We start from the raw sequence: 23,912 nt of genomic DNA, 5'->3' as shown, positions 1-23,912 counted from the left end.
AAAAAGTGTCAAAAATAAAAAAAGCACACAGGTTTTTGACAAAGTAATCTATTAAAGCAGCTCTGGCGTCTCTTCTCCTTCCGATTTCTGCTCCCTCCGGCGATGTCTTCATCCTCCGGTTCTTCTCACTCCGCTGATGTCTTCTTCCGCTACCGGTTCTCCTCTCTCCTCTGTCTTCTCCCTCTGCTGGTTCTCCTCTCTCCGCTGTCTTCTCCCTCTATCTTCTCCCTCTGTTCTTCCTCCGATGCTCTCTCGATACTCTCTACTGCTAGATCCGCTGTGTGCCATTATTTATAGGGTGATGGGGCATGGCCATCCGCTGATGTCACCCGGAGGCCCCGCCCTCTTGTGATGTCATCGTCCATCATGCCCCGGGCAATGACGTCACAAGTGCGCGGGGCCTCCGGATGAGGTCACGGGGTGGGCACGCCCTATGGTTTTATAAGTAATGGACCATGGCGGACCTAGCATTACAGCGGGAGAGAGCGTCGAGAGAACATCGAAGGAAGAACAGAGGGAGAAGACAGCAGAGAGAGAGGAGAACCGGCAGAAGGAGAAGACAGCGGACAGAGGAAAACCGCCAGCGGAAGAAGACATCAGCGGAGGGAGAAGAACGGGAGGATGAAGACATCGCCAGAGGGAGAAGAAATCTTAAGGAGAAGAGATGCCGGAACTGTTTTAATAAATTACTTTGTCAAAAACCTGTGTACTGTTTTTATTTTTGACATTTATTTTTAGGTGAATGGGTAGGGGTACAATGTACCCCATACTCAATCACATAGGTTGGGTGGCTGGGATCTGAGGGCCTGTCCCCATGTTGAGGGCATGTGGCCTGGTATGGTCCAGGAGGGGTGGGGAACGCTCGTTCGTCCCCACTCCCTTTCTTGACCTGCCGAGCTGCATGCTTGGATAAGGGTCTGGTATAGATTTTGGGGGGACCCCATGCCGTTTCTTTTGGGGGGGCCCCACGCCGTATGGTCTTGGAGGGGGACTTTATGCCGTTTTTTTAATTGGCGGGGATTCTCCTTCAAGATCCTCAGCGCACAAGTCGCATGTCAAAGTCGGATCAGTTAAAATGATGATACGAATTTAATCCGACTTCAATGATATTAAATGGGCTAAATCAGGATTAAAGGCAGACACAAAGTAGTGCACGAACCGTTTTCAAAGTTGGACCAGTTAAGACGGCTCTCATAGGGAACCACTGATTTATGCGCGTCATACGACATGTGCTTCCAATTCCGGAGCGTTTGTGGTACCAGTGTGAACCCAGCCTTATGCCCCGTACACACGGTTGGATTTTCCGATGGAAAATGTCCGATCGGAGCGTGTTGTCGGAAATTCCGACTGTGTGTGGCCTCCATCGGACATTTTCCATTGGATTTTCCGACACACAAAGTTGGAGAGCAGGAGATAAAATTTTCCGACAACAAAATCCGTTGTCGGAAATTCCGATCGTGTGTACACAAATCCGACGGACAAAGTGCCACGCATGCTCAGAATAAATAAAGAGATGAAAGCTATTGGCCACTGCCCTGTTTATAGTCCCGACGTACGTGTTTTACGTCACCGCGTTCAGAACGATCGGATTTTCCGACAACTTTGTGTGACCGTGTGTATGCAAGACAAGTTTGAGCCAACATCCGTCGGAAAAAATCCATGGATTTTGTTGTCGGAATGTCCGAACAAAGTCCGACCGTGTGTACGGGGCATTAGAGTAGAATTCCAGTTTTTGCTTTAAATACTTTGTTTGGGCCAAGGTGGCCAAAAACAAACTATATCCATTACTAAACAATGCTTTTGCTGTGTGCACTGTAATAGACTGTAGTAGTGTTAGTTACATACAGTAGGTGGTGCTGAGTTCCGGCAGCAGTACAGGCGACTTCCCATCTGCTGCCAGAATTAAAGAGAGTCGGGCTGAGTTATTCTCCAACATTCAAGAGAAGCCTTGTATTTTTATCAGTGAATAGAAAGCTTCCTCTGATTGAATGAGTTGGAAATCGTGTCATTATCAGCCTGCCTCTCCATGTCAGACAATCAGAGGAAGTCTTTTATTCATTATTAAAAATACAAGGCTTCTCCTAAATGACTAAGATCTTTAATTCTGGCAGCAGACGCAAAGATGCCCGTACTGCTGCCAGAACACAGTGCCACTTACTTTATGTAGCTAATGCTACTTCAGTTCATTGCAGCACACACAGCAGCTGCATCATTCTGGTATGGAAATAGTTTGTTTGGGCCAGTCTGGGGATCTACTTTAGCAGTGGGTATTTGTAGGTCTTCGGAGCCAAAGTAGGGTCAAAAAGTCAAAGATCAGTTAACCCAGCTGAAAAGTCTTCTGCAGGGAGGTACATCCCTGTTTTTCAAGTGGGAGTCTGTTGGTCTATCAGGGCAGGTCCTTGGGTAGTTTTCCTCACTGGCATTTGGGTGCTCAGGCACCCCATTTAGCTCTTTAGCCCTTTCAGCTCACAGGCTAGCCCCTTGTGCCTAACAATTCCTTCCTGAGGCCTTCCTGGGTTCCCCGTACCCTGGGTGGTTCCCTACCCTAACAAAGACCAGACTCCTCAGTGTCATTCAGCACCAGCTACTTCTTTGAATGCTGGTCTTTGTGTCTACCCTAATGCCTTTTTCTTGTATCCCCGTTGTGGCATGCTCGATTTTTCCCTGAGGAGGGTCAGCTTTTTGGGCCCCCACAGTCAGAACTCTTTTGAAGGTCTTAGCTCGCACCACACAAGGTGTCTATCTCTGGTAAATACTGGTCCACTAACAGGGGGGGGGGCTGTTCTACTTAAACCCTCACTAAGACACTATCCATCATGATAGGGATCTCAACCTTGTGAACTCTGTTCTTCAAAGACCACCCTTTGAACCGATTAGAGACATTTCTTTGGAAAATCTCACATGTAAAGCTGGTTATAGATGAATTGGTGTTTTATTTTTTATCAGCCAACTGGCTGCTTGAAAAAAAAGACAAATAAACCCCCCACACAATCGTGGTCGATGACAGAATCCTCCCCGCTGCGCTATTGTATTCTGACAGTGGGGACAACACCGCTGTCAGAATACATTGATCAGTGCTGCAGCCAATTGGCTGTAGCACTGATCATATAGAAATTGTCCTGTGTTCACAGCAATTTGTTTTCAAATGAAATGTCTTAATTTGTTCACAGTAATTTGCTTTTAAATTAAATCAACTTTTAGAAACGTGGCCAGACCAAGTATATATATGCTCCTGGCATGCTGGAAATTTACGCTAGTCATAGAAATGCCTGTAAAATGTCTGTAAACATGAACCCTAAAAAGTGGACAAATGTTCTTAACCCTGTATGCACTGTTTCCTGAACCTTCGATAAAAGTTTTAGGTGAAGTTGGGTTCTAATTATTTCAGATAGCTAAGAATATAGAATTGTGAAATATGAATGGTTGGGCCTACTTAGTACAACTTTTCATCGGTATCCAATGTGCATACACTGTTCTGCTGATCAGGTAACGACAGTAGTGTAGAGACAGGTTATTTATGTCAAAATCTTTAGTTTTCTCATAAAAGTGATACTCCGTGTTTGATAACCACATTCAAAATATTTACAAGTAGTATACGTGAAAACTATATTTGCTTATACATCCTCATTTCTCTATAAAGCAGTTGCTGATGACCGTTGCGTGCCTGGGTTTTCTTGCCCTTTCTGAGCAAAGTCTGGATTTTACCTATCACCACACTCAACAAGTGGAAAGCATATTAAAAGACTTCAATTCAAAATATCCAAATATAACTTATCTCCACAGCATTGGGAAATCTGTGCAAGGTAATATCAGTAATGTTAAACTTTTTCTACAAATTTTTGTACTGAGATGTTTTGCTTTGGAATTTAAAGGGTCAGTCCACCTAAAAGTGGGCAGGTGGTGTCTGGTGGACTGAATTGCCAACTGGCTTCTTTTATCTCTTGAGAAATTTAGCAGTGATATCTTCATATTAATATTTCCAGATTTCCAACTCACCTCCCACTTTTCCCAATAAATAAGAATCCAAATGGGCAGCCTGTTATAATTTTTGTGGTTGGTGTACAGAGCTCCCAACCAAAGTCCCAGGAAAATATAAGAATCTTTTAAGCTAGAGTTACATTGTGGTGTGCCATCTGACAAAAACTGGCATCAGTTTTGGGTGTACTCATCCATTCAATGTTGAATCTGCCTGTTGCAGATATTAATGCCAATTTACACAAATTTGAGCTTGAAATGTAGCGTGTAACTCTTTTATTAAAGGTGCCTAGGTATGGAAAATCATTTCCCATAGTCATTAATTACAAATCATTTCTAATTTATTCATTTCTTAATTGTAGGCTTCATAGTTATAAACACAGTTAGGTATGGATTAAGCTGCTGAATTTTATTTTTCTTCCTCTGACACTCGTACACTGTAAGTGGGTGTGTTCTAAATTGCAGATAATAGAGAGCAGTACTTTATTTAGTACTAATTTCCAAATTAATTCGTAGACAACAGGTAGGCCCTATAGTGCTGTCTGCTTTGAGCTTTGATGTCATGTTCAGTTCTATGGTCAGCATATGTTTACTGTCTAAGGCAGTGTTTCTCAACTCCAGTCCTCAAGGCGCACCAACAGGTCATGTTTTCAGGATTTCCCTCAGATGAAACAGCTGTGGTAATTACTAAGGCAGTGAAACTGATCAAATCACATGTGCAAAATAGTGGAAATCCTGAAAACATGACCTGTTGGTGCGCCTTGAGGACTGGAGTTGAGAAACACTGGTCTAAGGACACGTCAGGGTTTTCCTCCTTTCTCCTTTCTATATTGGTGATCATAGCAAGCTGTGTCTGCAAATCTGATAGTGATCTGAGGTGATAGTGTAAAGTAGACTATAGGAAATTTTTTTAGCTTTTAGTTTATATATTTTAAGGGTCTGTATATGGAAAATTAACTCCAAAGATTAAAAAGGGGAAGTTCAGGTCACAGGAATACCCTGAGTGTCATAAGGACAGTAAGCGAGGGGGAATCACCCTAACTGAGAACCTTAAAGGAATTGGAAGCTAACAGAGGATCTACCCCTTCTCCACTTTAACCAAACCTTAAAGCAGTTGTAAAGGTACAGTTTTTTAAAATAAAAAACATGTTATACTTACCTGCTAGGTGCAATAGTATTGTACAGAGTGGCCCAAATCTCCTCTTTTGGGGTCCCTTGCTGGCACTCTAGGCATCTCATTTTCTCGGTGCGCCCTCATAGAAAGTCGCTATGGTTGCTCACCTGTGGGCCCCCTCCCAACCGGGCTGTGTGCATCCATTGACACACATAGCATGGCTTGGCCCCACCCCTCCACTCCCCCTCACAGGATTTGATTGACAGCAGCAGGAGCCAGTGGCTCTCACTGCCTCGGCAAAGCCTATGAGAACAGGAAGAGGGGAAAGAACCAGTACCGATGGGAAAAGCGCTGGATTGAGTGAGTACTCAGGTAAGTATTGTAGTAATAGTAATAATATAGTAGGAGGGTGAGGGGGCAATAATATTACTGGGAATTGTTTTGCCTTAAAGGAGAAGTCCAGCCTGTGCTTGTTTGGCGGGCTTCTTCTATGGGTCACAGGAGTGCAATTCGTTTTGCGCTCCTGTGACTCGTTTTCAGCAGAGAGCGGATTGAAGTCTGCTCTCTGCTGACGTCACAGAAATCAGTCCAGGCACCACGTCATTCCGACAATAAAGTCTGGATCCACCAGGTGCCTGGACTGACACCTGACTCAGCGAGCCTCTGAGAGCAGCCGCTCCCCGCCCCTCCACAGCTCAGCGCTCCAGTGAGCGAGGAGGAGCAGAGCGGAGAGCTGCTGATTGACAGGCAGCAGCTCTCTGCTCAGGGAGCTGTGAGAACCAGAGCCATCGCGATGTTCGATCGCTCAGTTCTCAGTGTAGAGGCGCTGGGGGAAAGATGCAGCATCGGGCCGATGCTGCAACCACCTAGGTAAGTATAAACCTGCAAACAAAAAAAAAACATGCTTCTCTTTTGATGCAGAGAATGCATCAAGGTAAAAAATGTCTAGTCTTCTAGCCTTTAAAACCACTTTAAATTAAATGGGGTAAATTCCACTTAATTGCTGCCTGGTGCTGATTAAGGAATAATATTGAATTTGCTGCCATCCACAACCAGGGTGGATAAAAATCAACGATTTTTTTTTTAAAAATGATTTTTTTAATTTAAATCAGATTTTTTTTGCTTTAAATCAGATTTTTTTTATTTTTATCAAATTTATTTTAATGAGATGCTTTTGGAGTAAAGATCTATCCAAAGATAGTTTTCTATTTAAAGCAGAACTTCAGTAATTTATAAATCCCCTGCCCTTGTTGTTTTAACTTTGGATAGTACAACATTTTTTTTCTGCCAGGAAATACCTTCTACAGCCCGCTTCCTATTTCTTGTCTGATAAAAAGCCTAGGCTTATGACATCATGCACAGCTCTCTCTCTCACACTCGTGGGAGTTTGCCAGGAAGGGAGGGGGGATGAGTCATAAGAGGGCCAATAAGACCTGCAGAGCTGGAGGTGTGCCTCTGTGTGTAAATCCAGGAAGTGAACAGGGAGCAGCTTCAGCTGCCCACAGTTAAAATGGATGCAGCCAGACTCAGTGGAGGGAGATTTCTGCAGCATATTTGGCAAGTACAGAATCACATTATATATAAAATAATATGCAAAGTGGTTGGAGGGAAGCTTTAGAATGGCAAAGATGTTTTTATCACAAATTATGTGAGGAGACTGCAGTTCCTCTTTAACCACTTCCTCTTTAACCACTTAACGACCGGGCGGTGGTTCAGTTATCCTGACTGGGTGTCATATGACGCCCAGCAGGATAACAGCCGCCGCACGCGCCCATGGGGGGAAGGAACGCGGCGATCGGTGGCTACACCGATCTCGGTAAAGAGCCTCCGGCCGAGGCTCTTTACCACATGATCAGCCGTGTCCAATCACGGCTGATCGCGACGTAAACAGGAAGAGCCGTTGATCGGCTTTTCCTCACTCGTGTCTGACAGACACGAGTAGAGGAGAGCTGATCGGCAGCTCTCCTGACAGGGGGGGTCTGCGCTGATTGTTTATCAGCACAGCCCCCCCTCGGATGCCCACTTCAGACCACCAGGGAAGCCGCCAGGACCACCAGGGAAGCACATAACATGTGGATGGTCAGGTACATCCCCCATGGCCATCCACATATGCCAGCATATGCCCAATCAATGCCAATCATTGCCCACACATGGGCACTGACTGGCAGCATTATGAAAACAAAAAATTTAGTGATGCCAAGCAATGCCGCCCATCAGTGTCATCAGTGCCACCCATCAGTGTCATCAGTGCTACCTATCAGTGCCCACCTATCAGTGCCCATCAGTGCCCATCCATGCCATGTATAAGTACCCATCAGTGCCGCCTACGAGTGCCCATCAGTGCCACCTATGAGTGCCCATCAGTGCCGCATATCAGTGCCGCATACCAGTGCCACCTATCAGTGCCCATCATCGGTGCCCATGAGTGCCACCTCATCAGTGCCACCTCATTGGTGCCACCTCATTGGTGCCCATCAGTGCCGCCTTATCAGTGCCCATCACTGAAGAAGAAAACTTACTTATTTAAAAAAAATGTTAACAGAACAAAGAAAAACTTTTTTTTCTTCAAAATTTCCGGTCTTTTTTTATTTGTTGCGCAAAAAATAAAACTTGCAGAGGTGATCAAATACCATCAAAAGATAGTTCTATTTGTGGGAACAAAATGATAAAACATTTGTTTGGGTACAGTGTTGTATGACCGCGCAATTGTCATTCAAATTGCGACAGCGCTGAAAGCTGAAAATTGGCTTGGGCAGGAAGGTGTATAACTGCCTGGTATTGAAGTGGTTAAGATACATTAATAATTTAGTTTATTCAGCATGAAATGGAGCTTAGTTATGTAGTCTGTGGCTGTATATTCTGCAATATTAAAATTTTTGGTAAACTCCTTACATTTAAAGAGCACCTGTCATTTCAGATCCATCATGGCAGAGCCTGTTAGCGGGCGTCCATTCACCTGCTGCCATCACCTCTCTCACCTTGTGTCACTGCCGAATCACCAGCTGTCCCATTAAAGTGAATGGGACTGTTGATGAGTCAACAGCGGGTCAGAGGAGGAGCTGCTGCGGGGCGGAGATGACAGTTGATCTTTAGAAATAATGATTTAAATCAAGCCTTTTTACTAGTGATTTAAATCGACTTAATTTAAATCAATATAGGACACATCATTAGTGCAATATATTAAAATTAAATGTGAACCTATTGATTATACATATATTAAAGTGCTCCAGTGCATGAACAATAAATATGCTATGTATGCAATAAAGTGAATCCAGTGCAACAAATCAAATGTCCTCAAATAATTATGAAGAAAACACACAAAAATCTTATTAGTAGATCCAATCACTACTTAATAAAGTGCACATGCTTTCTTATTCGTGCTTCACCCGAAGTGGTATATCAAAGCGCTCACCAGATAGTAGTGGCCACAAAGTGACCCTCAGTGACCTGAAGACATGCGCACAGCGTGAAATATATTGAAAGGGAGGCTCGATATACTGTTACGAGTCCTCCGTTCCTGGATCAGCTGGGACGCATGCCGAGGCGCTAATCAAATACCCACAGAACATAAGGTATCGCTTGGTCTCTGCTTTCCTTCTCAGCTGCAGCTTAGTCTGCTGTTTTTTCGTCCTAAACCTGCACACTTATTCTGAAGTTTTTTTTTGTTGGAATAAAGACGTTTTTACACTATCCAAGGTTTGTGGCTTTTATGGGGAGCCACTTTTTGCAGATTTGGCTGATGCATTGATGCACCGAGGCTCAGAGATAGAAGTCATACACAATTCCTGCTGACTGGTGATTGGAGTCTTTCTGCCAGGACATCTGGGAAAGATACCTTTGAAGATGCATGGTTTTTCATGCCTGAGGGTCACTTTGTGGCCATTACTATCTGGTGAGCGCTTTGATATACCACTTCGGGTGAAGCACGAATAAGAAAGCATGTGCACTTTATTAAGTGGTGATTGGATCTACTAAGAAGATTTTTGTGATTTTGTGATTTGTTGCACTGGATTCACTTTATTGCATACATAGCATATTTATTGTACATGCACTGGGGCACTTTAATATATGTATAATCAATAGGTTCACATTTAATTTTAATATATTGCACTAATGATGCACCCTATATTGTTTTGTTATATTGTTTATTTTACTAATTTTGGAGTAGCATCAGGTTGGTAGAGTACACGTTTGTATATATTTTTTGGCGCCGTGCCCATTAATCATTTATTTGATTTAAATCAAATCCACCCTGTTCACAACATACCATCACTTGATATTTTTGATTGTTCTGTCTAATGTAAACTACTGAAAGGTAAGATCTGATTGGCTGTAATGTGTAAATGTGCTTGGCACATTATCATTATTGTTTGCTTGTATCTGCCATATTTAGCCAGGAGACAGGCAATGTGCAATGTTTACTTAGGAATGTCAGGTATTCAGAATTTACCTATCAAATCAATGGATTTGGTAAACTGAACTCTGGTTTGTAGTTAGCATATTTATTTTACTGGCTGCATTGTCTTCTGAAATTAAACTTTGAGTTATGTATGCTTTTTCCATCCTACTTCTCGCCGCCACCTTCTTTGTTACCCAGGTGTATAACCAGTACCATATCTAACACATCTGACACCCGGGGCGATACATCAAAATGAATTTCATTATTAATCATAAGATAATTTTTGCTCAGATTCCATTGCGCAAGTAGTAAATAAAGTTACGTACTACAAGGCTCTGCAGTCACCAGGGGCTTGGTCTGCTTCTGCTACATACTGATATATTCTGATAAGCAGTAATACCAGTTGCCAACATCTAAAACTAATTGGGAGGAGCACCTTGAAGCTTTTAGGAAAATAAAATGCAGACACTTGTGGATGTGGCCAAACAGTAGGCATGGCCAAACAAGTGGGTGTTGCTTAATGATGCATGACTTGTAGTTTAGCATTTTTCTCTTTTTGCTTTGCTATGTTTTAGATAAGATAGGGCCTGGGAGAACACTGAAGAGTAAATGGGAGTAAAAACGGTCACATCATTGGTGTCAGTGGCAGCCCTAATAACCCCAGCATTGGTGTTTAGTGGCTGTACTTACCTGAGCATGCAATCCCACATGGCTGCTTTTCTCCCTGTCAGACTGGGAATATACATAGTAATAATCAGCAATGGCTGATGCACCTCAGCATGCATGGTGCCTCCGCACATGATGTGGATCCAAAAAAGCCACAGAGGTTAAGTCATCTAAATTGTCAGGATGAATCGGACACCAACTTGTAAGCAGGTTGTGCCAATGTTAGTTCTGTAAGTTAGCTCTGTAAGTTAGTTCTTTATGTTAGCAGCTGGCCCAGGTTGGGGGAAAGGGTTAAGTTATGTGAGTTCAGTTCCAGGGTTTTTTAGTCCTAGCCAGCCCACCTGTGCTATAAAAAGGGGGAAGGCTGAGGTTCAGAGTCTTTGGATGGTCCGTGGTATCAGGACCGCTGCATCTTGCAGTCCTTTTCAGAAGACATCCAAGTCATGGAGGAAACCATGATGGGATATCACCTCATGGAGATATGCCTGGACAACCACAACTAATTTAGTTGGCACTAGGAAATGGACATTGTTCATATTGGACTGTAATGTTGAAGTTTCACCAGTAAAGTTACATTTACTGTTCTAAATCTAGTTATTAAAAGTAGTGCATGTTGGTTCTAGGGTATTCTAGGGGATCCAGGGTCTATAAAGCACAAAGGGGTATGAAACAACACCACTGCAACAGGGTTAATTCGGCAAGACAAGGAGAGGGAGTGTAGTTGCTAAGCGCAGCCAAGTGCAAGTTTACGACACAAAGCAACCAGTCATTAGGCGTGGTACCTGGTAAGGTAACAAGTCCTCCAGTGGCAAGGGGGTCAATGTTCTGGCTCCCTACCTAGCTGTTGGTATCCAATAGCAACCAGATCCGAAACCGCATTACGGAGATCTATGGCCTGGTCATGAGGTACAGTGATGTGCTTGGCATTACCCCATGCTGTTACTTGGAGTGAGGTAACAGAGGTATGCTGGACTGGCAGAGTGGGCGCAGGCTTAGAATGTCCCTCCTAATGCAACATCTACCAAAGTTACAGTGTGCAGTGACATGGGACAGCACTTTTCAGAAGAACACTGCACTTTAATTAATGCACACAGGGAAGGCTCACCTCTAAGCCAGTGAACTGCTGTAATGTTAGTTTTTTCACATGAGTGCAGTCTCCACCTAGTACCGGCATTGATGAGCGCGATCCGCATGAAAGGTATCCCCATGTGCAGGGTCTAGTAGGCCCCACCCACAAGCTACCATAAGCGGGACAGCTGGAGTAAATCTATATAGCAATAAGTTGAACAACAATAGGGTCATTTACTAAAGGAATTGAGAATCTTTACACAATTATCCAGTCATGTGAAAAGCTAATTCCCGTTTATTTATTTCAACTGCTTGTAATTGGAAAATTGAAGTGAAAATTCACATAATTTACTGTTTGAAGAGTCTCAACTCCTTAGTAAATCAGCCTGACTATCACTTTAAGAGGAACTTTGCCATGTTTAGGTTAAACTAAATTCCCTCTATGCAATTTTTGTCCCTGTATAACAATAAAAAAAACATACTTACTGGTACATGGAGTCCACCAGTGTCTTACTTTGCAGTTGAAGTTCTCCTTGCACTGCTCTGTTTCCATGTCCAGGATATTTCCATCTTGAAATATCCAGTGTGTGTGCAGTCATGCAGTTGGTCTCTGCCAAATATTTCAGACTGGGCAGAGACCTGTGGCATGTCTGTGCACGTGCAGGATCTTGCGCATGCGCAGACATGTCCAAGGTCTCATCCAGGTCCCAAATACTTGGAAAAAAACAGCATGTCTGCAAAAACATGGATCCCTATGCATGCAGAAACATGATTCTGGTTTATTGTGTTTGGGACCTGGCAGGGCAGGTTCACAATAACATGCTAGTGCAGGATCTCGCAGTGTGCATTTACTACTCACTAAAACATTGCCTGCTGGGATGCGTTACATGGACATCCCAGGAGGTAGCTGGGAGGATCACTACATCATCCTTGCTGAGGTGAGGAATTGGGAAGTGGAGGGCTACCTACTATTATAAAACGGGAGGGGGAGGAAGAAGATGAAAGTGCCTTTACAGGTTGAGGGTCTGCTTTAAGGCATGCCTAAATTACATACAGTAATTTAAATCCCAACTCCAGGCAATATTTTTATTGAAAAAAAAAAAAAACAGTCCCCCAACAAAGAATTTAAAAGAAAAAACAGATTTGGCTGCAATATTCACCTCCTTTCTGGTATTGTCCCCCACTGAAATCCCTTTCTACCACTAAATGTTCTCAGGCTTTTGGGTTGAATGATGCTGGGCGACACTGAGGACATCCTGTAAGTGCAGGGCCTCTTGCGGTATCATCATAGTACCCTGCACTTCTATAAAACAATGCAGAGAATGGCAGTGACATTATTGTGTCAGCACTACTCTTTGCATTAGTGAGCCCTCTCCTGGAGAATATCCAAAGATTCTACATATCGTGTGACTTTCTTAAAGACATCTGAAAAAGGTAAGTATATACAAAAAACTTGGGCTTTAAATGCTTAATTATGGCCAATATTTATGAGCTCGGTTGGTTGAGTATGTCATACTATTCACTTTAGCGCAATCAAAACAGTGGAACATATGCATTTAATAAGACAATGTTTTCAAGTTCCGACAAGCTCATAGACTTTTCATATGCATTTATTTATACAGTTTTGCTTACATTTTCTTGAACTTGCATAATTTCTTTTCCCAATTTGAATAATTTCTTTATGTTATCTACTCAATCAACCCTGCCTCTTAACCCATGGATACTGTAAGTGCAAGGTGGTGTCCATCTTCCTGGGGGAAGAGAAGCAGAAAATGCTATCACCTTATTTTACTCCACTAGAGGAAGATGCACTAAGGAGTGACTAGTGGATGTGGAGGAATATCGAGCCAGTGTTGAGGAAGGCATAAAGACATAAAGGCCTCTGCTCTAGTAGCTGTGTTACCAATGATATGATAATATCTATGAGAACCAGCAATAGTGGGAAACAAAGGTGATAACACCTCTTGCCTCCTAAAGTCTCTGTTAAAAAAATATGTAGGTGCATGGACACGAGTGAACAGAAACTGATGCAGTTGATTGACAGGGAGGAGCAACGTGCTGACGTCACCATGTTTGCGCAGGTCCTGGAAAGACGGGCTGCTACATCTGAGCTGGCTGGCTTATTCACGCATGTATTTAACTACCTTTTGTAAGTGCAATCGTTTTATATATTAAAACTTCTTGTTGATGATTTAACACAGCTGATTGGGTAATCAGTTCCCTCTTTTTTTGAGAACTTCATCTGATTGGGTCTTCCCTTGAGTGGTGGGCGCTCTCCAACTGGGTTCCACTAGAGGGTTAAAGGCCTTGGCTGGGTGTAATAGCCACAAGCGGGATAGACCTTCCATAATAAGAGGTCATAAAGAGCTGGTAAGCGGCAAATTTAAAAGGTGGAGGCTTTTCTTCTGGAACTCGCACACTATTTTGGTGATTAGTAGTGCACCGTGGGATTGTCCCTTTTTTCATCACTTATGGACTCTATGTTTGCAGTGTCGCTGTTTTCATTTATATTTCACTTATTTAGTGCAACTTTACTTTTGGAAAGTTGAGCGTTATCAGTAAAATTTGAAAAAATAAAAAATGTGCCACTGCTATATCATTGTGTGAAATATATAAGCAGAGCCACAAATAAAGGGCTTCAAAGTGACATTGCATGTCATGAGTGGTATGAAGTTTCAGTTCCTCTTAACTGGTTACTCCTGTTTCTTCTGTGTACGTGAATGTAAGGATTACATTTACAGTATATACAATGCGTATATACAAACCCATTGTGTTGCGAACTTGTACTGTGCTGCTCACAAGAAAGCTAATTAGGTTAAAGGCCTGTTTTGTTTGTTAGAGCTGGTTGTGTTTTGGTGTCTCTGTTGCCTGTAGATTACACATAAAGTGGGAGTCCGGCGACCAATCTTTTTTTTTTTTTTTTTAGGTCATTGAGACACTTTGCTAATCCCAAAATAATACTCACAGTTTGGGTGTGATATTTCCGCCTCTGTCTGTTTTTGTACTGAAGAATAACTTTAAAGCGGGGGTCCACCTATCTATCGTTTTTTTTTTTTGGAGTTCATTCACAAACTTTTCTTCTCATGATTATCTACTCACATGTTCTGTGTAATAAGTCTGCCTGTGTCCGATTTCGTTGTAAAGAATAACTTATAAAATTCACTGAAGGCGGTTTCCATCTTCATTGTGGGCATTTGAAGCCCACAAGCATGTATTTCCTGGATGCGGTGAATGCTGTGCTCCCAGCATTCACCGAGATGTTGTGATGACGCTGTTGCACAATGCATGCTGGGAAGCCTGAGACTAGCTCCCAGGGGACTGTGGGAGGTCTGGGAGAGGCTAGAAACACGCCTACTCCCATGGGAGGAAAACCAGGAAGTGCTAAGAAAATTAGAAATAAAAAGTAATTACGGCAAATTTAAATTTTTTTACACAGCATGTCAGCATCTAGGCAAGGAAGAGAATGCATAGAGATAATGTTCAAAATTTGGGTGGAACCCCGCTTTAAAAATGTGATGCTGGCTGTTTCCATCTTGCTTGTGGGCATGTGAAGCCCACAAGCATTGATTTCCTGGAAGGGGTGAATGCTGTTCATTCACAGCTTGTTCACAAGCATGATCATTGTTCCCGCACTGAATCTTGGGAAGCCTGACACTAAGCACCCAGGAGACAGTGCAGCGCCGGGGAAAGGCAATAAACACGCCTACTCCCATGGGAGGAGAGACAGGAAGTGCCACAATAAAGTAAAATATAAAGGTAATTACAGCGATAAAAAAAAATTTCATGCGGCATTTGAACATCTATGCAATTAACTGAAGGGGGTAAGATTAAGTTAAAAATTTGAGTGGAACCCCGCTTTAAGGAAGGTGAATAAATTAGCAAATGAGAGCAGTGGTTTCATGGGGATGTTATGCTAGTGAGCGAGCAAGAGGCGAGTCCTCTGTGAGAGAGCAGAGATTATGTTATATTTGTACAGGAACTGTATAGTGGTAAACAGTACGTACTGTTCATGTGTAACGAGTCCTTTGCAGCTGGAGAGTATATTTTATCCAGGAGATAGAGCCTGAAGGTCCCAACGGTTATTGTTTGACAGTTTCAGGGAGAAGGTTCCACTTTCTATTTTGCAGCAGTAACAGGTTCTCTAACCATGAAAAGTATCATCTTCACCTACCCAGCCTGGAGGAAACATGTTAATTCCAGAAGTGTTCCCCCCAAGTCAGAACGCAGCTCCACAAAGGAAGACTAGGAGTAACTGAGAATTTATGTCAGCTACAGAATAAGAGTGAGAGAGGAATGAGTACATTGTGATATCAGTGCATGAGTCCATTTACAATTTGTGATAAGAATATATTTTGCTTTCGAAAAAGCAAATCCTTTTTTGTACAGAGCATTTTTGTTTCCATTGCCTGCCTACTTTACCATCAATAGAATCTTAAAGTGATCGTGAAGGATTTAATTAAAAATAACAAACATGATGTTATAATAATCTGCTCTGGGCAATGGAATTGCCCAGAGCGGCCCCAAACCCCCTATTCTCGGGTCCCCCAGCAGCTCTCCTGGCTCCTCCTCTTCTGCAAGTGCCCCCATAGCAAGCCGCTTGTTATGGGGGCACTCGCACAAGGTCAATCCCAAGCCGTGCTGCCTGCATCCCTAGGTACCCCAGCACAGGATTTGCCTCAGAGCAGCAGGAGCCAATGGCTGCCTCAGCAAAGCCTGTGAGAGCAGGGAGAGAAGACAGAACTGCTCTAGATGGGCACAGTGCTGGATCGAGTGAGGACTCAGGTAAGTATGGGGGTGGGAGGAGATACTGATACTTAAACATTTTTTACCTTCCCTACAGGGAATGGAATTAGATAAAAATGTTTAGGCTTTAGAACCACTTAAAAAGAGTTAAAGGGTAGGCTGAGAATATGGCAATGATGGTCATGAGTAAAATAGTCAAGTATCTGACAAACATACACTTGCAATTGGGATTGAGGTATGGAAACAATGAAAATATAATTGCCTCCTATGAGGAAAAAAAAATCCCCCCCCCCCAAAACTGGGTGCAGTGAGTAATGCGTAACCCTTAAATTCAAATCTGATCACTGGTAGAAGTGTGTAAAAATCAATGTGTTATACTAAAGAGGAGTCTCTAAACTTTCAGTTTACTGTCTTTCAGACTTTAGTGGGGCTGAACTGTGGGGCAGTTAGAGTAGAAAATGCAACACCATCAGTAGGAATAAACACTGGAATTGATTTACTAAAACCTGAGAGTGCAAAATCTGGTGCAGCTCTACATAGAAAACAATCAGCTTCCAGATTTTTGTGCCAAAGCTTAATTGAACAAGCTGAAGTTAGAAAAGTATTATTGGCTACCATGCACAGCTGCACCAGATTTTGCACTCTCCAGCTTTAGTAAATCAACCCTACTGCCTCAGGCTTGGGAGTCAAAAAATTAAAAAAAACAACATTTTGCAACTACTTTAGGTCAATAACAGTATTATAAAAAGAGCATGTTAGAGAATTAAAGTATCTCAGTTCCCAGAGTGTTGTTAAAAAAAGAGGGGATGCTACACCGTGGTTTTCATGGCCCTGTCCCAACTTTTTTGAGATGTGTTGTTGCTGTCAGTTTCAAAAATTACCTTCTTTTTTTTCTTAAAATGGTAGATTTTCTCAGTTTAAACATTTGATATGTTTTCTATTACCTATTGTGAATACAATATGGGTTTATGAGATTTCTAAAGCATTGTTTTTCTGTCGATTTTACACAGCGTCCCAATTATTTTTTCGAATTGGGGTAGTACGTAGTGCCTGTGCTCAGTAGGATCAGGAATGACGCCGCAATCATGTTGGTGGAATAATGCCCCATCGTTGTTGTCGGTGGAAGGAATTCTGCCCCATCATTGGTGGTGGAATTATGACCCCCTGTTGGTTTCTGTGGAATTGTTGATACATCCTTGTTGGTTACAGTGGGAGAAATAATGCCTCAAGAGCCAGATAAAAAACAGCAATGGGGAGCAGTTTGGAGACCACCATAATAAAACATCAACTTCCCTTACCTCCATTAGGCTGCATTCATACCTGAGCATTTTCAGCTCATCTCAAAAGTTCCAAAACGCCCAACAAGCAAAATTCCATTCATTTAAATGGCCCCTGTTCACATCTGAGCGAAAAGTACACAAGCTTCTTTTTAGGCAGATTACAGACATTCTAATTTTACCTTCAAAAAAGATTTACTTACGATAAAGTACTTTTAACTTTATAAACCTAAGAGCCCTTGCACACTGGGGCGGGGGCGGCGTCAGCGGTAAAACGCCGCTACTATTAGCGGCGTTTTACCGTCGGTATGCGGCCGCTAGCGGGGCGGTTTTACCCCCCGCTAGCGGCCGAGAAAGGGTTAAATACCACCGCAAAGCGCCTCTGCAGAGGCGCTTTGCCGGCGGTATAGCCGCGCCGTCCCATTGATTTCAATGGGCAGGAGCGGTAAAGGAGCGGTATACACACCGCTCCTTCACCGCTCCGAAGATGCTGCTGGCAGGACTTTTTTTACCGTCCTGCCAGCGCATCGCTCCAGTGTGCAAGCCCTCGGGGCTTTCACACTGGAATGAAAGCAGCGGCACTTTCGGGGCGGTTTGCAGGCGCTATTATTAGCGCAATAGCGCCTGCAAACCGCCCCAGTGTGCAAGGGCTCTTAAACATAGTTAGATTGAAGGGATAAAACAAATCCTCTGAACCCCACTGAGTGACTGTTTAAACAAATATTGTTTTTTATGGCTAAAGTAACTCAGACATCCCAAGTCTCCCGCATTTCTGCTGCGGCTCCCAGACACCCGCAAGCGCCTCCCGATATCCCGGCTGCAGGGCCCATCCTAGATGGTCCCCTAGTTCACAGCGGGGAATGATCGGTGCAGCGGGAGGGACAGCTGTGAGCAGCGATCTCCCTGTATAGCTTTTTAGCCGACATCCGCTTCTCCTTCTCTCCCTCCCGTGGCTGTTGGCTAAAAAGCTATACCGGGAGACCGTGTTCCCAGCTGTCCTTTCCACCGCGCCAATCATTCCTGGTTGTTCCTTGTGTTCCTCCAGGCCGCTCCTCTGGCCCCCTGTCCTTCTCCAGCCCCCCTCCATGTTCTCCTCCGGCTCCCTGTGCTTCTCCTCCGTAGCTAGTTTCCCTCCTCTCCTCTCCCGCCTGCTTCTGGGGGGATGTGTCAGGATGAATTGGACAAAGTGAGCAGCACTCGCTCCATTATGAATGGACAGGAGCCAAAAAATGTAATTGTAAAAAAATTTTAAAAAATAAAAAATACTGCCCTACCAACACTGTCCACTGCCCCAACCCCCTCCCCCCAAAAAGCGTTGTGAATTTTTTTTTAAAACAAATTAAATTGTAAAAAAATCAATACGTAAAAATAAAACACATACACTGCCACATACCCCCCTCACCCCCTTCCCCAGAAGCACTGTGAAAAAAGATTTTTAACATTATTTTTTTTAAATGTTGCCGCGGAAGTGGGGTTGCGGAGCACCACCTCCCTGAAGTGAGTTTTTGGAAGTTGGGATGTGTGAGTAACTCCTATATGAAATCACCCTTAAATACTGAGCTTAATGAATCTCATATTGTGGTATACAAAGAGTGTAGATTTTGCACAACTGCAGCTGTTTTTCCATTATTTCATGTCATCGTCCTGTTTCCTGTTTCAACATTCTGCTAGAAAATTATGCAGAAATGGTCTAATGAATAAAGTATTATTAGCTATGCAAGAAGAAGTATCTGTTCTTCAGAAAAGGGTAAAATATGACCCCAGGGCAACCCTAGCTCATCTTTACTGGGAATCTTTTACCCGATCAAAATATATATACAGATCTATACAGGAAATACAAATTCAGTAATTTAATCATATTTGTTGATTAAATCATGAGATTGCAAGCTCTCACAAGCAAGCCTAACCCTTAAATTGTATTGTAACTGTACTGCCTATCTTGGTGCTATATAAATCCTGTATTGCAGTATAATAATAATATATTTTAGGGCCAGTAACCCACCTAGAAATGCAAATCAAATGCGTTCCGGATGCTTTTCTGCATGCACGTATTTGATGCATTCCGGTGCATTTTGTGGTGTGTTTTTGATGCGTTCCAGTGCTTTTTTGGTGCGTTTTTTATGCAGTCCAGTGCATTGTTTCTTCCTCTTTTTTCTTAACCTTAAATAAGGACAAGTGCCTTCCAGTGCATTTTTGATGTGTTTAGGTGCGTTCTGGTGCGTTTTTGATGCGTTAACTGCTTTCCATTACAATCCAGTGCACAAAAATGCGGCATGTTCTATTTTTTTTTTTTTCTGGAACTGGAACGCACTGGAACTGACCACACTGGTGTGAACTTTTCCATTGAAAACCTTATGACCTACTATCCATGCATTTTTAATGCAGAAAAAACTCCACTAGACTGCATGCTTTATGCTGTTAAATTACGTGGATTTAATGGCATATACTGTAGATTGCCCAGTACTGTGTATGAGTGTATTTTGTGCCTTTTTTTCCCTGTTTTTTATATGCCAATGGCTTTCTACCTTATATAAAGTATATACTGTATGTATATCCGTTACAAAAAAAGATGTGTTATGATCTCTCTTTTTTTTACTGTGAATGACCTGATTTACACAGTTGTATTACCATTGGTTTAAAGTTACTCTGTACTGTGCTAAATGTTATTAAATCAAAAGCAAAGAATAATGTTCTACTTCTTACTTATACAGGAATCCTCCCCAGATTGCTGCTGGAATCTTTTTTTTTTTTTGCAAGACTGAGCCGTTTTAGCATGGAACTCTAGAAAGGAGTTCAGCCTAAGAGCTCATTCATACATGCGGCAAGGGAGTGGTAAAAGCAGGCGGTTGAGCTGTGGTTTTATGGTTTTATTGCCCCCCCCAAAGATGGCCTAAGGGGTGTTTTTCTAAGTGATCTCTCAGCAAAATAAAGCATGGAGTCATGGGTGGATGGTTGAGTCTGCACTGAGTATTAACCGAGTCTGCACTGAGTATTAACCACTCCCCGCCTGCGCTATAGCCGAAAGACGGCTTCAGCGCAGGGTTTAATTGCCGGGAGGGCGTCCATGGACGTCCTCCCGTTTACCTGTTTCCCGCGTGATGCCGCGGGCGCGCATCGGAGGAAGTTCTGTGTTGGCCGTGTCCCTTGGACACAGCCAATCACAGATCATGGTAAATGGACAATCACAGCGGTCATTTACCACGCGATCAGGGTATCCAATGAGAGATGACCTCGAAAGGAAAAAAAAGAGATCATCTCTCATTGACGGCTCTCCCTCCTCACACAGAGACCGCATGTGAGGAGGGAGAGATTCTGTGCTGCAGATCTGTGAGTGCCTAACTATCATCTGTCAATTTACAGTAAATACACAGTAAATACAGTGCCCAAATAGTGCCCATTGGTGTCACAGTGCTCATCAGTGTATTTGTGTCCATTGGTGTCACAGTGCTCATCACTGTTAGTGTCACAGTACCCATCATTGTCATCAGTGCCATCTATCAGTGCCACCTCTCAGTGTCACGTGTCATCAGTGCCATCTGTCATCAGTGCCACATGTCATCAGTGCCACATCAGTGTCACGTGTCATCAGTGCCATCTTTCATCAGGGTCACGTAAGTGTCACGTGTCATCAGTGCCACCTTTCATTAGTGTCACATCAGTGTCACGTGTCATCAGTGCCATCTTTCTTCTGTGTCACGTGTCATCAGTGCCATTTTCATCAATGTCATGTGTAATCAGTGCCATCTGTCATCAGTGTCACGTGTAATCAGTGCCATTTGTCATCAGTGTCACGTGTCATCAGTGCCTTCTGTCATCGGTTTCACGTGTCATCAGTGCCATAAGTGCCCACCAACAATGTCTAGAAAATCATTTTCAGCTAAGGAGGCGTACAGTATTCTTGTGGCCGACGGGAGCAACGGGGAGCTCGCTGCTTCAGATTCCTCCATAGATTCAGATTCTGAGTCTGACGTTAACTACGAGCCTGTCCTAAGCAGTGGAACACTGACAGACTCAAATGAGGATGATAGTCCGCCCGCCAGACGAAGGCGTTCTGGTGAGGAAGTAGTGCCATCCACCAGCACCGCAGTGCCATCCACCAGCACCGCAGTACCTTGGCAAGAAAGGCCAAGTACTAGTGGGGTGTCACCTCCATCCCAAAGGGTTAGGTCCCATGCAAGCCTTCCCTATTCCCTATAGAACCCCTTGTGGCTTCCTCCTAATTCAGGAGAAGCTAACATTCCCCCTTTCACTGCCCAGCCAGGAGTCCAGGTGGACACAGAAATTTTTTCCCTGATAGATTTTTTCCACCTAACATGCTAGCATCAATTGTGGCCCAGTGCAACCTGTATGCACAACAATTCATAGTAAGTAACCCAACATCCTATTATACCTGTCCCTATGAGTGGAGAGCCCTAACAGTGGAGGAGTTTAAGATTTTTTTGGGCCTCACATTCTGTATGGGACTAACCAAAAAAAGGAATTACGTTCATATTGGTCAACCCTCCCCATCCACCACATGCCCATCTTTTCCTCAATAATGATGCCCAGAACCAGATATCTCATGATTATGAGGTTCCTACACTATAATGATAATACCCAGTGCCCTCCCCGAAATTACCCAAATTATGATAAGCTTTATAAAATTTGGCCACTACTAAATTATTTTTCTGAAATCTTCCCCCAGTTGTTTACCCCAGACCAACACATATGCGTGGATAAGCCACTTATCAAATTTACTGGCAGGCTGGGCTTCAAGCAATGTATTCCCACCAAAAGGGCCTGCTATTGGGTGAAGCTGTATAAATTGTGCGACCGAGCCACAGGGTATACATATGGCTTCATGGTTTACGAAGGGAAGAACACCCAGCTGCATCCCCTTAATTGCCCAGACTACATGGGATCAAGCGGGAAAGTTGTCTGGGAACTCATAAACCCACTCCTGGAGAAAGGCTACCATTTATATGTAGACAACTTCTATACGAGTTTGCCCCTGTTCCACAACCTTCACAGGAAGAACACTCCAGCATGTGGCAACGTAAGGAAGAACCAGAAGGGCTTTCCTCAAAGGCTTGTCAACAAGAAGTTAGGAAGAGGGGAGACGGCGAGTTTGCGTAATGAGGAAATTCTGGCTGTGAAGTAGATGGACAGAAGGAATGTCTACATGCTGTCTTCGATCCACAATAATACCTTTGTGGAGATCACCAGGAGGAATGTACAAATCCACAAATACAATATGTTCATGGGGGGTGTTGACTTCAATGACCAAATGCTCAAACCCTACCTTACCACAAGACGAACATACCAGTGGTATAAAAAAGTATCAATTTATTTGTTTCATTTGGCCATATACAACACCTTTATAATCTATCGCAACTCCACTGAAAGCCCCCAACCTGTCCTTGGCTACAAGGAGGAAATCATCACTGCCCTTATATTCCCGAACAGCCCACCAGAAAACATTCGATCCGATGTGATTAACAGACTCTCCGAATGCCACTTTCCCGATAAAATCAATCCCAAACCAACAGGCCAAAAACGTCAGAAAAAATGCCGGGTGTGCTTCAGAGGAGGAGTTAGAAGAGACACCACTTATTATTGTTCCCAATGTCCTTCCCAACCAGGCCTCTGCATAGGTGAGGGTTTCCCCTGTTGCCAAACTTCAGTAAATTATTAGTGAAGTATGGTAAACATAACCCTCACTTCCTGCCATTTACCTTCACACCCCTTATGCCTCTGCTCTGTAACTGACCCTGGCTTGTTATTCGACCATGCTTCTGCCTACTGATTCTATACAAACCTCTGCCTAATCTGGAACTGGCCCTGGACTGTTTGACCATGCTTTTCGCCTGCCTCTTGGACTGATCTTGTACCCTGCTACTGGACTATTGGGATTCATAACACAGGGGTCTCACATATGTGAGGGGCTCCAAAATAGTTTTTCTGGATGAAGAAAACTATTTTTTTGTTTTCTCATTCCTAGATTAGGGTCTGGGGACTCAGAGGCTTCAAAGAGATTTGGGTGGGAGAAGCCTCTACCCCTGTCCCCATTCTGTCCTGAACAAGGCCCTACTTCTGCCTGCTGCCTGTAGGACTTCTGCCATCATGCCTCTGCCTGTCACATGAACTGACCACACCACATGGACCATGTTCCTGCCTACTACCAGGACCAATATTTTGGAACTGCTGACAATCTCTGCCTGCAGTGACCCTGGACTGTATATGGACAGTATCCCTGCCTGCTGCCTGTACTGACTATGGACAGTATTCCTGCCTGTTGCCTGGACAATTGTATTAGTTTTTTCTGACCAAGTCCCTGCCTGATGCCTGGACCAGTGCTATCCTGTGGACAACTGCGCTACTAAAACCACAGGTAATCTTTTGTTTACCCTTTGCTCAGCAGAATGTATTTTGGGGTGTAATTCTTGGTATGTGCATGCTATGTGTCCCTAGAACACCTGGTGGTGTTCCTTGCATATCGGGCCTCTGCATGTGGCCAGGCTGTGTCAAAGTCTCACACATGTGGCATTGCCATACTCAGGAGTAGCAGAATGTATTTTGGGTTGTCATTTTTGCTATGTACATGCTATGTGTTGGAAATATGTTATAAAAAAAAAGCCATTCAAAGTGTGAGAGCACTGAAAGCTGAAAATTGGTCTAGGAAGGAGGGGGT

The 23,912-nt window shown here is 43.5% G+C and overlaps 1 protein-coding gene across 5 annotated transcripts in view; it reads left to right on the top strand.

The window, feature by feature from the left end:
• Nucleotides 1-23,912, top strand: part of CPM (carboxypeptidase M) — a 136,509-nt gene that overhangs the window by 3,006 nt on the left and 109,591 nt on the right. The window contains exon 2 of one of the 5 annotated variants that reach the window (XM_073620066.1): nucleotides 3,641-3,803. The exons of 2 other annotated variants lie outside the window; for them this stretch is intronic. In XM_073620066.1, coding sequence (XP_073476167.1) covers nucleotides 3,641-3,803 — 163 coding nt within the window. Of the gene's footprint in view, nucleotides 1-3,640; nucleotides 3,804-23,912 lie in introns of those variants that run through there. 2 more of the 5 variants (XM_073620067.1, XM_073620070.1) reach the window with 2 other exon arrangements.

Source organism: Aquarana catesbeiana, linkage group LG03 (assembly GCF_042186555.1).
Source record: "Aquarana catesbeiana isolate 2022-GZ linkage group LG03, ASM4218655v1, whole genome shotgun sequence".
NCBI lineage: Eukaryota > Metazoa > Chordata > Amphibia > Anura > Ranidae > Aquarana > Aquarana catesbeiana.
This window is presented reverse-complemented; position numbering and strand designations above follow the sequence as displayed.